At 48.0% G+C, this 16,902-nt stretch overlaps 1 protein-coding gene across 6 annotated transcripts in view; it reads left to right on the top strand.

Moving 5' to 3' along the window:
* The first annotated feature begins 8,041 nt into the window (after positions 1-8,041).
* Arhgef15 (Rho guanine nucleotide exchange factor 15) overlaps positions 8,042-16,902 on the top strand; it is a 14,807-nt gene continuing 5,946 nt past the window's right edge. For 4 of the 6 annotated variants that reach the window (XM_021212644.2, XM_029546527.1, XM_029546529.1 and 1 more), the window contains exons 1-9: positions 8,567-8,651; positions 10,268-10,923; positions 11,163-11,513; positions 11,801-11,855; positions 13,338-13,396; positions 13,476-13,687; positions 13,816-13,976; positions 14,161-14,313; positions 15,315-15,444. In XM_021212644.2, coding sequence (XP_021068303.1) covers positions 10,317-10,923; positions 11,163-11,513; positions 11,801-11,855; positions 13,338-13,396; positions 13,476-13,687; positions 13,816-13,976; positions 14,161-14,313; positions 15,315-15,444 — 1,728 coding nt within the window. In that variant the 5' untranslated portion in view covers positions 8,567-8,651; positions 10,268-10,316. Of the gene's footprint in view, positions 8,135-8,566; positions 8,652-8,901; positions 9,124-10,267; positions 10,924-11,162; positions 11,514-11,800; positions 11,856-13,337; positions 13,397-13,475; positions 13,688-13,815; positions 13,977-14,160; positions 14,314-15,314; positions 15,445-16,902 lie in introns of those variants that run through there. The other 2 variants (XM_029546525.1, XM_029546526.1) reach the window with 2 other exon arrangements.

Genomic DNA, 16,902 nt, shown 5'->3' with positions numbered 1-16,902 from the left:
TCCATCTCACTTATTATTATTATTATTATTATTATTATTATTAGGTTTTTCGAGACAGGGTTTCTCTGTATAGCCCTGGCTGTCTTGGAACTCACTCTGTAGATCAGGCTGGCCTGGAACTCAGAAATCCGCCTGCCTCTGCCTCCCGAGTGCTGGGATTAAAGGCATGCACCACCACGCCCGACATTTATTTTTATTGTTATTTTGAGACAGAGTCTCATATAGCCCAGACTGAACTAGAACTTGAAAATCTTTTGCCAGGCTGAGGAGATAGTTCAGCAGTTAAGAGCACTGATGGCTCCTCTGAAGTTCAAACCCCAGGAACCACATGGTGGGTCACAACCATCCGTAATGAGGTCTGACTCTGACACCCTCTTCTGCAGTGAAGACAGCTACAGTGTACTTACATATAATAAATAAATCTTTAAAAAAATTATTTTGCCATCTGGGTGCTGGGATTGCAAGCATAGACTACCATACCTGGCTTAGATAACCATCTTTGATTTATAAATATGTTCTTAATTTTTATTTTTCATTACTGTTTTACTCTCAAGGCAGAGTCTCTTACAGCTTTGGTTGTCCTAGAACTTGTTATGTAGACCAGACTAGTCTTGAACTCACAGAGACCCATGTGTTTGTGATTGCTTATGATTGCTTACCTTGTGATTGCTGGGATTAAAGGCATATGTTACCATGCACAACTAAATTCTTAACTTCTGTGGTTAGACCATTTTTGTTTGTTTGTTTGTTCTTGAGATAGTATAACTATATAGTCAAGGCTACTCTTGAGCTGGAGAGCCTTCTGATTCAGATTCCACAGTATCACAGGTGTCTGATAATTAATTTCTTTTAATCAGTTAAATAACATCCCATCTGTTGATGTCCAGCAACGTGTTTATTATCCATTCATATGTGGAAAGATATCTTGGTTGCTGCTTCCAGTTTTATATGATTATGAATAAGACTACTATGAAATTAAGGTCCTGGCCGGAACCTAGGACCTCACATATGCTACCCCTAAGGTCTATCCCCCGGATACCACTAAGGTCTATCCCCAGCGCCAAGACATTACTTTTCATATCGGTTGGATTGGATGGTCTGGCACTCCTCACCCTGTAAACCAGGCTGGCTTCAGACTTAAAGAGCTCCACCTGAGTGCTGGATTAAAGGCATGCTTTACACACTCGTCATTAAAAAAAAATTTTATATATATATATATATATATAATTTATATTTATATATAATTTATATTTATATTTATACATAAGTCAGTTATGTCAAATGATGTTTTGCTGGGGCACACAGGTGAAAGGATGCTTGGCTATAGCAGCCACGTAAAAGGACACATGGTGGAAGAGTGTAACTATGACCCTACAGACAGCGGGAGACGAACACTGAGCTTTGGTTGGCTTGCTCTGCCTCGCTAGTCTTAGCTAACGATAGGCATGTATTGGCTTACCTTACGTAGCATTATTGAGCTCAACTAGTGGGAAGGAGGAGAGAAACTTGCCAGAGAACTGCTCATGTTCCTGCCAGCAGCTTGCTGCTTCCGTGGCCTAGCCACAGGCCCGTGGGCAAGGCTTTCGGGTTTTTCCAGATTGAACTTCAGCTTCTGGTTCATCTGTGGTATCTGCCTGCCTAGAGGACTGGTCTGCAGCTGCTCAAGGAGATGGAGCTTGTCCCCAAAGAACTATTGCTAAACAAGTCCACTTCCCTCATATCCTAGTAACCCTGGTGGGTGGTAGGTAAGAGGAGAGATTGAAAGCTTATTAAAGTAGATTGCAAAAAAAAAAAAAAATTATGTCAACATGTGTGTATTCAATTTTGGGGGAAAGTTTTTGTTTTGTTTAACTGCTGGAGACGGAGTCCAAGGCCTTGTACATACTAGGCAAGCACCAATCTACTGAGCTACACTCTTAACCTGTAATTCTAGAATTTCTATTAAGGCAGCATAATGGTCACAGGTCATTAACCTTATAGCCTTAGGAAGAACACGAATGCCTATGCCAGCAGAACTTTTCTTCTTTGGAAAGGCACTCAGTGGTCACCAGGGGACATCCCTGCTTTATCCTTCCTCCTGGGAGATAAAGTAGACAACCACAGGAAGTAAAGGCTTGACCCCACTGAAGCAGCTCCTGGAAGACCTTCCAGGCAAAAGCAAAAGAGGGAAAACAGCTATCAGCATTCCCACCACTTGTGGGCTAGGTAGTCTGGCCAGGCCATACCATGCTTTGCTTTGTAAGAAACTGCTAGCTGGCGTGGTGGTACGCGCTTGTAATCTCAGCACTTCGGAAGCTGAGACAGGAGAAGCTGCAGTTCAAGGACAGCCAAGGCTACATAGTGAGGCTCTGTCTCAGGAAAAGAAGAGTCAGTGTGTAGATCTGTGGCAGAATACCTGCCTAGCATGTGTAAGACAGTCAGCAGATCCATAGCCTTGGTCCGTTCATGCACTGGATATCGTCTCCTTTCTGTGTCCACATGCCTCAGGAGAAACAGATTAAAGGAAAAAAGGTGCATTCACAGCTTCATGGTTCAAGTGACAGAACCCATTGTGACAACAAGGCTGGTCCCCTGTATCCACCCACTCAGGAGGCAGACAGAAACGGGTGTTAATGCTCAACTGGCTTTCTTCATTTAAAAATTTCAGTCCAGGGCTGGTGAGATGGCTCAGTGGGTAAGAGCACCTGACTGCTCTTCCGAAGGTCCAGAGTTCAAATCCCAGCAACCACATGGTGGCTCACAACCACCCGTAACAAGATTTGACGCCCTCTTCTGGAGTGTCTGAAGACAGCTACAGTGTACTTACATATAATAAATAAATCTTTAAAAAAAAAAAAAATTTCAGTCCAGAATCCCAGCCCATAGGGCAAAGCCATCTACATTCAGGGTGGGTGTGTCCTCCAAAAATCTAACCTCCCTAGAAAACACTCTCACAGATGCAAACAGAAGTATGGTTCCTGGGTAATTTTAAATCTACTCAAGTTGACAATGAAGACTATCACAAGTTCACCCTCTTTACCCTGACAGCAAACACCAGTCTTTTTTTTTTTTTTTTTTTTGACAAGCGTTCTCTACAGAACCCTGGCTGCCCTGTAATTTACAACTCAGAAATCTGCCTGTCTCTGCCTCCCACGTGCTGGGATTAAAGGTGTGTGCCACCACTGCTCGGCTGTGCGATTGTTTATGTGATTTCCAGGGATCCAACCCAGGTCACCAGGCCTGCACGCCAAAGGCCTTTCCCTACTGAGAAGATAATAGCTACAACAACAGTGTGAGGGAGGAAAAGATTATTTTAGCCGTGGCTCAGGGATACAGTCCATCGAGGTAGGGAAGATAAAATCGCAGGTGCATGGCTCCCTAGTTAGACTGGCATGATGTCTGTGTTTCCTTCCCTCATACATATGCTGACTGCAGAGATAAAACTTCTACTCTACAATTTTCTGTTCAGCTTTTAGTTTGTTTGTTATTTGTTTGTTTGCTTGGGTTTTTGAGACACCGTTTCTCTGTGAAGCCCTGGCTGTCTTGAACTTGTTCTGTAGATCCAGGCTGGTCTTCAATTCAGAGATCCTCCCAAGTTCTTGTTTGTTTCCTTTTCTCCTTCTTTTTCTTTTTTAAGACAGGATCTCAAGCTGGATGGTGGTGATGGTGCACACCTTTAATCCCAGCACTTGGGAGACACAGACAGGTAGATTATTGTGAGTTCGGGCCCAGCCTGGTCTACAGAGTGAGTTCCAGGACAGCCAGGGCTACACAGAGAAACTTTGTCTTAAAAAAAGAAAGAAAGAAAGAAAGAAAGAAAGAAAGAAAGAAAGAAAGAAAGAAAGAAAGAAAGAAAGAAAGAAAGAAAAGAAAAGATATGGTCTCACTGTGTAGACCCTGGTGGTTGACCTGGTAACCACCGAGCTAGCCTTAAACTCACAGAAATTAAATTGCCACCTCCTAACCTCCTAAATTAAAGGTGTGTCCTACCATACCCCAGCTTCATCTCTGAAATTGTTATTGTTATTTTTATTCACCATGTATCTGAGTGTTTTACCTTCATGTCTCTATTTGTACTACATGTGTGGCAGGTGGCCCAAAGAGGCACTGGATTTCCTGGAACTGGAGGTTCAGGGAGTTTGTGAGCCACCATGTTGGCGCTGGGAACTGAACCTGGATCCTTTCCAAGAGCTGCAAATGCTCTTAACCACTGGTCTTTCCAGTCCAATCATACTGTCTTGATGATTGTAAGAGGAGTACTTTAGAAGAACTGGAGAGGGAGCATAAAGGTCCCTGGATGCCAGTGGGAAAGCCTCTGTACCACAGCGGAAAGTGCAGCAGTGTGGGAGGCACAGGGCTGCCTCCATCTCTGCCTGGATGGGAGCTTGGGAGACACAGGGCTGCCTCCATCTCTGCCTGGATGGGAGCTTGGGAGGCACAGGGCTGTCTACATCTCTGCCTAGATGGGAGCTTGGGAGGCACAGGGCTGTCTACATCTCTGCCTGGATGGGTTCTTTTTGCCTGCCAGAGCCACACCTGAAACACTTAGACTCTGGTGGAATTTGACAGTATCTTCCTGCCTCAGTTTCCTGGTGTTTCTTGTTTTGTTTTGTTTTCTTTTGAGACAGAATTTCTCTGTACAGCCTGTGGCTGTAACTCTGTACACCAGGCTAGCCTCGAACCCACAGAAATCTGCCTGCCTCTGTTTCCTTCATGTTGGGATTAAAGGCATGAGCCATCACTGCCCAGCAAAATTTACTTTTGTTTTATGTACATTGGTATTTTATCTGCATGTTTTATCTGTGTGAGGGCACCAGATCCCCACAAACTGGATCAGTTTTGAGTTGCCATGTAGATGCTAGGAATTGAACCCCAGTCCTTTGGAAGAGCAGCCAGTGCTCTTCATCAATCGCTGAATCAACGCTCCAGCCCAAAATGCTACTTTGTAAGCAGCAAAACTAAACAAAAACTCACCCCAATAAACACACAAACAGAAGAACTAACAAACAAAAAACTAAAACAACGACAAAACCCCCTAACATTCCAGTCAAAACCAACGAGCCACATGACTAGTTTGGCTACATGTAAGTGTCTAGTTTTCTTGCTGGAGTCTCCAATACTCTTAGGGGAAAATATTTTTTTTCTCCTTAAAGACCTAGAGATGGGGGCTGGGTGGGTGCTTGGCTTTAGGGGGGGGTGTACTGGGAAACTAAAGGGATCAGTACACACTACAGACACTCTGTGAAGAAGAGGATAAGGGAAGGAGAATTTGGATTCATTTTGGTTTAGATCATCAAATGGTAAGCAGCTGTCTGGCAGGGGTGAGTGTCAGTAGGAGTTACACAGTTAGAGCCGAGCATCTGAGAGGCTCGGGCAGGAGGATTGCAGGAGTTCAGGACCAGACTGGACAACCTACAGAGACTTCTCTCAAAACAAAACGAAGCCACACTGTAGTGGTGCACACCTTTAATCCCAACACTCAGGAGGCAGAGGCAGTGGCATGTCTATGAGTTTAAAGCCAGTTTGGCCTACAGCGTGTGTTCCAGGACAGTAAGGGCCACACATTGAAAGCCAGTCTGGAAAAACCAAACCAAACCAATCATTAAGCTTCTGTTGAGCGCCTACTGTATGCTTGACACCGTTTCATGACTTTTGGGATACATTACATTGGTTTTTTTTTTTTTTTTGGTTTTTTGTTTTTTGGTTTTTTTTTTGGTTTTTGGAGACAGGGTTTCTCTGTGTAGCCCTGGTTGTCCTGGAACTCAGTCTGTAGACCAGGCTGGCCTCGAACTCAGAAATCCACCTGCCTCAGCCTTCCCGAGTGCTGGGATTAAAGGCNTGCGCCACCACGCCTGACACATTACATTGTTAAATAAGACAGATAAATGTCTACAGGGCTACTTTTTACTCTAGAAAGTCACAGTAGGTAAATTCAGCATATGCGACGGTACACCTATGACTGCTATGGAAGGAAGATGTTGGGGCCAAGAGATTACTCAAGGGTGAGGCACTTGCTAGACAAGAGTGAGGACCTGGGTTTGGATTAACGCAAGGGCTGATCCCGGCTCTTACAAGGCAGAGACCACGCAGGTAAACAGGCTAGCTGGACTCATTTAGTTGTCAAGATTTGGGTTTGAATGAGAGACCTCGCATCAATATACGTAAGACGGAGAGCAATGAAGACAGACAGCCCACATCACCCTCTGGCTTCTACACACAGGTACACCCATGTGCATGTGAACTCATGGAAACTCATGCACGTGCAAACACATAAAAATATACATTACACACCCACCCACACACACACAAAGGAAGTTTGGGAACATGGTATGATATAGTGAATGCAATTTATTTATTTTTCTTTCTTTCCTTTAAAATTTCAATTTTTAATTATTATTATTATTGTGTTTATGAAGGGGCATGTGCCACAGCGTACACATATCCAGGTCAGAGGACAATGTTTTTTTTGGTTTGTTTTTATGAGACAGGGTTCCTCTGTGTGGCCCTGGCTGCCCTGAAATTTACTCTGTACACCAAGATTGGCCTCAAACTTGGAGATCCACCTGCCTCTGTCACTCAATTTTGTCTCACATGCACATGGGTGCACCTGTGTGTAGAAGCCCGAGGTTAACCTGGGATGTCTGTCTTCATTGTTCTCCACCCTTATGTACATTGATACAGGGTTTCTCACTCAGACCGAAGCTTGAAGACAACATGGGTCCAGCTAGCCCACCCGGCTTCTATGTTTGTTTTAAGGCAAGAGTCTGGCTTGGTAGCTTAGGAAAGATGCCCTAGAACTCACAATCCCCCTGCCTCCTACTTACACTTCTCAAGTGCTGGGATGGTGGCACGTAATAGAAAGAGAAAAGTCCCAGTCTGTAAAGTCAGCATATGGGATGGAACATGTATGACTACTGTGGGAGAAAGGGATGTTGGGGCTGAGAGATGACTCAACGTACAGCGCTCGCTGGACAAGTATGGGGATCTTGTACCAGCCATCTTTCTTTTTACCCCTTTATTTATTTACTTCTTACTTATCTTTTCCCCCCTTTTTTGCTATGCATGTTGGTGCCCTTGGAGGCTAGAAGAGGCTGTCTGTGGCAAATCTGTTTGGAAGTGTTCCTAAACGCTGAACCGTCTCTGTAGCCCCCTTAGTTTCCTTTCTTTCCCTCTGCAGCACTCAGATGGAACTGGGAGCCTCATAAACCACTTTAATGGGCTACTGCTAGCTCACACCTTCAGCCTGGATTTCCTTTCCTTTTTTTTTTTTTTTTTTGAGACAAGGCCTGACCAGGTAGCCCAGGGGGTTGAAATTTGAGAGCAGCCAGAACAGACCTCTTTGAGAGGGTTCCTTCCAGCTGCCTGGAGGACATGAAGGAATGCTTCCAGGAGATTTCTTGGGAAGATTTTCCAGATGTTAGGAGAACTCCAAAGATCCTAAGATAGGACTAGGCCTGAAGGGAGAAGCTGGGAAATAGGGCAGATTGTGTGGTCCCTCAGAAAGACTTTAGGCTTTTGGCTTTCAGCAAGAAGGGGTTTAAGCCACCTTTCGATACAAGCTTACCTGATTTTTCTTCCCAGTGTCTTGATGTGTGCCCATGGAGTGAGCTCTGATAGAGACCTGCCCTTGCAGTCCCTACCAGTCTCCCTCCCAGGCTGGGTACAAAAAAGTGAACTCACTTTACCCCTTTCAGTTGTTTCTAGGACATGTTCCCAGCCCTGGGAGCTCATTGTCCCAATCAGAGAGCAAATTAGAGATATCTGGTGGCTGCTACTCCAAAACCTGTCTTCCCTTCTCCCCGGTCATTCCCTTCTTCCAGGACATTTGCTGTGGGAGCCTCCCACTCCAACACTGAAGAGTTGGGGCCCTCCAAGAAACTGGGAACACAGAATAGTGAGCGGCAAGTCACTCTACAAATCTAGAGGATCCCCTTCCCCACCGCCCTCAACACTCACAGCCCTGGTCTGACACAATGGCTGGGTGGGGCCGAGGCACTGGCTTCCTCTGTGGAGATGAAAATCTGGGCCTTCGGTTCCCGCCTCAGAGACGCAGGAATGGCTATCTGGAGAGGTTGGGCAGATTTAGTGCTCCGAAGGGACAGGGGAAAGATTCGCTGAAAACAAAACAAAAAAAAAACGATCTCAAACCATAGAGGTAAATTCCTGGTGGGGTGGGGTGGCGTGGGGCCTCTAAAGATGTAGGGGGAGGATGGAGAAGAGAGGTTCCCTCGGTGCAAAGTGTGGTTGGCTCACACCAAGGTTGGAAGACAGACAGCTGTGCAAGCCAGACATCCCTTAGCTAAGAGGGAGGCATGAAGATGGTCATGCCCCTGTCCTGCCAGCCCAAGTTGCCCAGGGCTGCCCACCCTCATTTGAACACCCCACCCATCCGCCCGAGCCCCCACTCCCCACCCCCACCCCACCTGCCATGCAGCTGTACAGGTGAGGGTGCACGGGGAAACTAGCCTCCTCTGCATACCTGCGTGCCAACCTTCTCTAGCCTCCAACATCTTGGATGCCGGATTCCTCACATCCTCTAGGCCCGGTGTGCGCATGTGGAGCCTGGTGTGGTTGGGGGTGGTGGTGTCCGGTTGGGAGGAGGATCGGATTCCTGTTTCCTGCCCCTACTCACTCAGCCCTCGGAGGTGACTGGGAGTGGAGGGAACTGGAGGGTAAGTGCTTGGGGTCCCCCCGACTCTCCGGGCTCTGTAAAGGCCTCAGTCTGGAGTGGGGAAGGAAGTAACGGGGAGGTACCCAGGATGGGGAATGATGGGTTCCCTGAAGGGGCAGAGGCTGGGGAACAGGAGGCTAAGCTTGGGTAGCCACACTTGACTGGTTGGTTTACTGGCACGATGCAGGGGCCACTGAGTGAGCTGCAATCTAAGGGGTTCCTGATACCCATCTTTTCTCAACTTTAATCAGGAACCTGGCAGGCTATGCTTTCTGACTGCCATAGGGAATTTAGAGGCTCTCTTATGTCCAAGCTGTTGTTCCCATCCTCCTGGTCCTCAAGAGGAAGAACGGCACAGCTCCCACCGTCCCTGTGCTGCTGGCTCTGTGCCTCAGCCTGGACTTGTAGCCACCTCCCTGGCATTAGACAGGACCCACCGTCAAACCGGAGCCTCTTTCTGTGACCAGACCCAGGTGTGGCAGGGATAAGAGGATGGGAAGCAGAAGAGGCCAGGCTGGGGCCTCCTGGTCTCCTGGGGTCAGAGGCTCCAGGAATCTTCAGGGCAGGAAAAGGAGACTAAAAATAATCCGGAAAGGGAGAGTCCGGAGAGAGGAACTGGGAAATGGGAGGGGGGAGGAGAGGCAGCCAGAGTAGGGAAACAGTGATGCATCCCTCAGCTCACACACCACACACACACTCACATGCACTCACATACTCACACACACACATGCACTCACACACTCACATGCACACGCACACATTCACGCCACACCCACACCCACACACTCACACACACACTCACACACCACACCCAACACCGACACCCACTCACACACCACACACACACACACACACACACACACACACAATGCTCGCACCACACACTTGATGTGTCTGTGACCAGCCATGATTGACTCCACTCTTCCACAACACAGCTTCCCAGGGCACACTCAACTCTCACTCACCCAGCCCTGGATAACAGCGCACACCCGCTTACATAAACTCCTACACACAGCGACTACACCAGCAAGCTGATTTCTCCTCATTGAATCTTGCTACCCCTGCCTCCCCAGCCTCCCCAAAGGCCTGTCCTTACCTCCACTGTTTTCTCTTGGCTTGACTGTGGCAGCAAAAATCATAGAGAAACTGAACATTGTGACACAGCTCCAGAGGATGAGGCAGGAGGAACAGAAGTTTTGTTTTGTTTGTTTGGTTTGGTTTGGTTTGGTTTTGGTTTTTTCTGAGACAGGGTTTCTCTGTGTAGCCCTCAGCTGTCCTGGAACTCACTCTGTAGACCAGGCTGGCCTCGAACTCAGAAATCCGCTGGGATTAAAGGCTTGCGCCACCACGCGGAACAGAAGTTTTGAGGCCAGTCCGGGATGCAGAATGAGAGATGCTGTCTTTAAAAAGAAAAAGCTGCTCAGGAGGGTCCAGGGGAAGCTGCCCAGGAGGGTCAAGGGGCAGACTGAGGAGGGGTGAGGAGAGAAGACAGTGGAGATGAGGAGGAGGGTAGGGAAATGTACCAGCCTTCTCTCCTGACTTAAAAAAAAAAAAGTGGCTTCAGACAGCCTCACCCAGGCGACACTGAGGGGCACTTTCTTCTTCCACCCTCCTCAGGGGATGACTTCCGCAGAACACCCCACTCCTTGGAAACACTCAGAAGACGATGTCTGCTCAGTCTCTTCCTGCAGCAACGCCCCCTACCTTGAAGCCCCCTCGGATCATCCGCCCCCGACCCCCATCTCGGCATAGGGCTCCACACTCCCCGGGACCTCCCCACAATGGCTCCTCTCCGAAAGCACTTCCTCAAGTATCCAATGATGCATCGGCCTCAGTGTGCACCTCCATCTTCTGGGAGCCCCCCACGGCTTCCCTGAAGCCCCCTGCTCTTCTGCCCCCCTCAGTTTCCAGAGCCAGCCTGGACTCTCAGACTTCCCCTGACTCACCTTCCAGCACACCGAGTCCCAGCCCAGTGTCCCGGCGCTCCATCTCCCCAGAACCAGCTCCCTGCTCTCCGGTGCCCCCACCCAAGCCCTCTGGGTCTTCCCGAACACCTCTGCCCTTGGGCCCTACGCCTCTCCAGGATGGCTCTGCCTCGGCCCCTGGCACGGTTCGCAGACTGGCCGGCAAGTTTGAATGGGGAGCTGAAGGCAAAGCCCAGTCCTCAGACTCCCTGGAACGGTGCTCCCAAGGGAGCACGGATGTGAATGGGGAGAAAGAGACTCCCCAAGTCGTCCTTTCCGGGAATGGGTCCCAGGAGAACGGCACTCCCGGTAAGCATATGGTACAGCGGGGTGACCTCAACATAGCTTTGTTTTCAGTGTTTAAGGACTTTAAAGGGCTGACATTTCTAGTGTAGACTTTCTGTATGAGAAATCTATTTTCTGTGTTCCTTAGAGTTTGTAGATAGTCGGGGCGCAGGAGAGCTATAGATACCCGGGTTGGTCCTTGATGTGGGCATAGATGGAATGGGCCCCAAGAACTTCCTGCTTAGGCAATCCCTTCTTCACAGATGCTCCCCTGGCCTGCCCTCCATGCTGCCCCTGTGTCTGCCACGTAGCAAAGCCTGGCCTGGAGCTCCGGTGGGTGCCTGTGGGGAGTTCTGACGACATCCTCAGGATCCCCTGCCGGGCATCCCCACTCCGAGCCTCCCGCTCCCGCATCAACCCTCCAGTCATCAGTCACCCTCCAGTTGTGCTCACATCCTATCGCTCCACTGCCGAGCGCAAACTCCTACCTCCCCTCAAGCCCCCCAAGCCAACTAAAATCAGACAGGATATCAGCCCCTCTGGGGAGCTTCCACAGCCGGACCTGGAACTGCCTTCAGAAGATGGGATCCAAACAGTTACAAAGGCCTGGGAAGGTGGGGAGATGGGGCGGAGCCTGGAGTGGTAGGATCTCTGAGCTTTGGGAACACCCGGGTGGGGTGGGGGTGGGGATTCGTGGGGGGTATGTGGGGGAGGGTGGGATGTGAGGGGTGGGAATGTGGCCGTGTGGTCAGCAACACCTCTCTTCCGCCGTGGACTCTTCCTTTTTCTACCCTCTGTGGCTCTGGAGTTACAGGGAGTGGTATTCTCCGTGCCAGTCTTCACTAGGGCTGGGACTCAGGGTCTGGAGGTTAGCTGTGGTCACTCTGGCTTCTCTCTCCAGGGGACAGACCTGAAGAAGCTCCTCAGAATGCTCCTCCTGTAGCCTTGGAGGGAAGGTACCGAACTCCCCCCTTCCCCCGCCCCCCCATGCTTTCACCTAAGGACAGACTAACCTTCTAAGTCCGGATGAATACTACCTTATTCAGGTAGAAGGGGAAAGGGCCGGGGCTCCAGAAACAAGGAGCCCAGGTTTCTAATCTGACCTCTGTACCTTATTAGTTATGCAACCTTAAATGGATTCTTTTCCTGGGTCTCAGAGTCTTTCTCTAAGGAGTAGGGCTAAGCACGTCTCTGTTCTGTCGGGTTAACGAGGCATAGTAACTCGATATCGGGTTATGGAGGCACTCAGCAGACTGAGGGAGGAAAATTAGGAGTTGAGGCCAGCCTGGGATATGTATCACAGTTCATATTCAAAACAACAGCAACAACAGATCAAAAACAAAACAAAGCCACAAACAAACAGAAAGAAACAAAAGGCAGGGCCAGATTCTGCTTAAATTTTCTTGTGAGCTTATATTTAAAATGTTTTTTTTTTGTTTTTGTTTTTGTTTTTTTGTTTTTTGTTTTTCGAGACAGGACAGGTTTTCTCTGTGTAGCCCTGGCTATCCTGGAACTCACTTTGTAGACCAGGCTGGCCTCCAACTCAGAAATCTGCCTGCAGAGCTCTATTTCTATTTATCTATTTATTTTATTGTGTTTTCTTTGTTTGCTTGTTTTCAGACGCAGGGTTTCCCTGTGGCCCTTGATGTCCTAGACCTTGCTTTGTAGACCAGGCTGGCCTCAAATTCACATAGCCCTTCCTGCCTCTGCCTCCCTAGTGCTGGGATGAAAGGCATACAGCACCATGCCCGACTCAAATTTATTTTTAAGTATGTGTGAGTGTGCGTTCATGGTGCAGGTTGCCCGCCCCCTCCCACACACACACACCATAGGTTGAGTAACGAGCAAGTGTGAGCCTCCTGATGTGGGTGCTGGGAACCAAACTCTGCAAGAGTAGTCCATTCTCTTAGCCACCGAGCCATTTCTCAAGTCCTCTATTAAAATAATTGTTGGCAGAACCATTTGGCAACCATGGTCATCCATTGTTTTCCGGGCTTGCTAATCACCCTAGATTGGTTGTTATTTTAAAATCAGAAGTAATAATCTAAGTATGCTCATTTGTTTAGAAAATATTTACTACAGCAACTTGTAGATTGAGTGAATGGCTGGCAACCAGGAAAGGGGAGACAGGGAGCCACAGGTGCAAGAGTTTGACCATAGGGAGTTATACCAAGCCACACAGATCTTCCAGCCTATGCTGCTGTGAGAGAGGGCTGGGGGGAGGGACGTGGAAGCATCTACTGCACAGTAATTGATACAGCAGGAATGTTTAGGACCTGATTTGTCAAGGGCCTCCCCTCCAACAGGCACGAACATCTGGGACTCGATCTGGGTAACTGTCAGGATCCCTCCACACACTGTGCATCTCTCTCTTGTCTGGTATCCTGTGACTCCCTCCCACACGTGGATCTCACATGTATGCCTTTCTTTCTCCCCAGGGAGGAGGAGGGACTGGAGGGGCTGAAGGAGCTGCAGTGGGAGCTGCCCCTGCAGGACGGTAGGTCTTTATTAGGACAGGCAGGAGGGGGGGTTCCGGGGGCCCTGGACTTCCCTGATGTTCTCTGTCTACCTTGCAGAACCTTTATACCAGACTTACCGAGCAGCTGTGCTGTCAGAGGAGCTGTGGGGTGTGGGTGAGGATGGGGGTCCCTCTCCAGCTAATCCTGGAGAAGCTCCCACCTTCTCCAGGCTCCCTGGACCTCGAAACACTCTGTGGCAGGAGCTCCCGGCTGTGCGAGGCAGTGGTCTCTTAGAGAGTCTCAGCTCCCAGGAGAGGCGCATGCAGGAGGTGGGTACCCCCCCCCCCCGGTGGAACTGAGAAGGGTGGGATAGGGGATAGGGAAGGTACGTGATCTGAGTCCTGGGGTGCTTGTGAGGTGGCTGCCCTCTCAACTGTGCCCCTGCTCTCCTGTCTAGAGCCTGTTTGAGGTGGTGACATCGGAGGCCTCCTACCTGCGCTCCCTGAGGCTGCTGACTGACACCTTCGTCCTGAGCCAGGCTCTCCGGGACACACTCACACCTCGGGATCATCATACGCTGTTCTCCAATGTGCAGCGAGTCCAGAGCGTCAGTGAGCGGTCAGTGGGGCCCCGTCTTCCCAGGACTCTGCGCCTTGGGCTGATGAACATCCCCTCTGGCTCCCCCCCCAGCCCCCCTGCTTCTGGATCTTTCACTCACCCAGTTAATGCTTAGCACTCTCCTGAAAGACTTTGAAAACCAGACTTTCTGTCCCTCTATTAATCGCTCCATCTATACTTCCAGGTTTTTAGGAACACTGCTGTCTCGTGTTCGTTCCTCCCCACACATCACTGACCTGTGTGATGTGGTGCATGCCCATGCAGTTGGTCCTTTCTCCGTGTATGTGGATTATGTTCGGAACCAGCAGTATCAGGAGGAGACCTACAGCCGCCTTATGTGAGTATAGTGGCTTCCTCCTTTCTCCCTGGGAATATGTTCCAAAGCCACCGGTGGATATGGTGGATAGTACCGAACCATATATATATATATATGTATATATATATATATATATATATACATATATACATATATACACATACATGTGTGTGTATATATGTGTGTGATGTGTGTGTATGTATATATATATATGTGTGTGTGTGTATGTATATATACATATATGTGAAAACGATTTATAAATTAGGCCCAGTAATAGATTAATAATAACTAATGATTACATAGAAAAATTAGAGCAATATAATGTAATAAAATTATCCGTATCACTAGTCTCCTACTTTGTGGACATTAGTAAGTAAAATAACAATTTCCTGGACACAACTCGGCGATACCCCCAGAGTCAATTTGATGACTAGGATATATGTAGCGCTACTGAGTGATTGACGGATGGGTGGTGTATATACATGAACACACTGGACAAAGGGATTGATTATTGGTGTCCAGATAAGACATCTTAAGATGGGGCATCTTGAGGTTTTATCGTTGCTAATCAGAAAAGCATTTGAAATATATGAACTGTTTGTCTCTGGAACATTCCATTTAAAGGTGTTGAGTAATTGAAGTTATGAAAGCAAAATTATGCCGGGCAGTGGTGGCGCAAGCCTTTAATCCCAGCACTTGGGATGTAGAGACAGGCAGATTTCTGAGTTCGAGGCCAACCTGGTCTACAGAGTTGAGTTGCAGGACAGCCAGGGGTACTACACAGAGAAACCCTGTCTAAAAACAAAACAAAACAAAACAAAAACCAAAAAACAAAAAGAAAAGAAAAAAAGGAAAAAATGTATGAGTTGTTTGTTTCTGTAACCTTCCATTTAAAGGTGCTGGATAATTGAAATGATGAGAGGATAAGGGGTTTCTGTATCCTAGAGTTGGAGGATTTCATGTTAAGGCTGAGGCAGGAGCTGGCTGGGGGCAGTCCCTAAGCATCTGGGCTTTCTTTGCAGGGATACAAACGTGCGCTTCTCCGCGGAGCTGCGAAGGCTGCAGAGCCTCCCCAAATGTGAGCGGCTCCCGCTGCCATCTTTCCTGCTGCTGCCCTTCCAGCGCATCACTAGGCTGCGGATGCTATTGCAGGTACTGTCTCAGCCTCGTGCCTGTCCCATCCCACCAAGCCTGCTGTAGAAACGATGCAAAATGTCTGGTGTAGTTAGCACCATTTCCTACCCCACCAGGACCGTGGAAGTCCTGGGGGGGGGGACAACATCTTCCAAAAAAAGCGGTCCTCAGCTCCCTCATTGCCTCAGGGGACAGACTGGTGTAGAGAAAGAGCCCTCTAGACTTTTCCGCTCAGCCTCTAACTAGTTGAGATTTCCAAAGGAACAAACAGTGGTTTGGGGGAGGACTGAAAAAAACAAACCTTAGCTGTTCCAGCGGTTGTGAACTTTAAAGAGCCATGGTAAATATGCAGACTTATAGCGTATCTATACAATTCTATTTCTTTTTAAGATTTTATTTATTTATTATATGTAAGTACACTGTAGCTGTCTTCAGACACTCCAGAAGAGGGAGTCAGATATTGTTATGGATGGTTGTGAGCCACCATGTGGTTACTGAGATTTGAACTCAGGACCTTCGGAAGAGCATTCAGTGCTCATAACCTCTGAGCCATCTCTCTAGCCCATATAGCTTATTTCTTATGCAGCTGAGTATACTAATAGGATACATTCCCAGAAAGTGGGAGTTTGTGAAGATAAGTTTGTGAAAACTCTTAAATTATATTTTATCACAGTGACATATTCAAAATACATAAGCCACAAAGGACAATGGTATCACGTTGAGAACTCACAGTCTTTATATTTTTAAAGGCCCCAAAACATAGGAAATGATGGGGAAACAGCCTAACCTTCACTCCTTAGGAATGAATACAACAGTGGGAAGAGAGAATTTTCTTGTGCAATATAACCATAGAAATTTAACAGTAGCAAGGGAAACGTGAAGAGCAAGAAAAGGTCTAAAAGAAAAGAGATAGCCTAGAAGGTGACAGAATGCATGTAACATGGAAGCCGGAGGGTCTTTGATGAAAGAATAGGTCCAACAAGAAGAGTGGAGAAGCTGGGAGAGAAAGTATAATAGCAGATGTGTATGAAAACTTCATAATGGAACTCATTACTTTGTATTGTAGGACCCCCCTCTCGGCAACCCCCCCTCAGGTCACGGGAGTCAGGGTGTCCCAAAGAAACACGAGAGACCCTTTTGTTGCAAAAGCACGAGGAAGTTTAATGGAGGAGCTCCGGGCCGATACTTATCTCACGCAGGAGACAGAGGAATCAACCACAAAGCTCAAAAGCTAGGGGGGTTTATAAGAAAAGGGTCAGGGGTTGGAAGAAGTTGGTGCGGCTGCACACAATTGGTTCATTTAAACAACCATATAGTTACAGGTCAGTAGGATAGTACATGTAAATTGAAGCATCAGCAATTCAGGGGGTCTGGGATAGTGGCTTGTGACTGGGTCAGCGTGACTCTGGCCACCAGATGGCCGATGAATCAGTCAAAGTAGCTCAGACCAGTTTTTGTATTTTTTCTCTATTTTAT

Source organism: Mus pahari, chromosome 14 (genome assembly GCF_900095145.1).
Source record: "Mus pahari chromosome 14, PAHARI_EIJ_v1.1, whole genome shotgun sequence".
NCBI lineage: Eukaryota > Metazoa > Chordata > Mammalia > Rodentia > Muridae > Mus > Mus pahari.
This window is presented reverse-complemented; position numbering and strand designations above follow the sequence as displayed.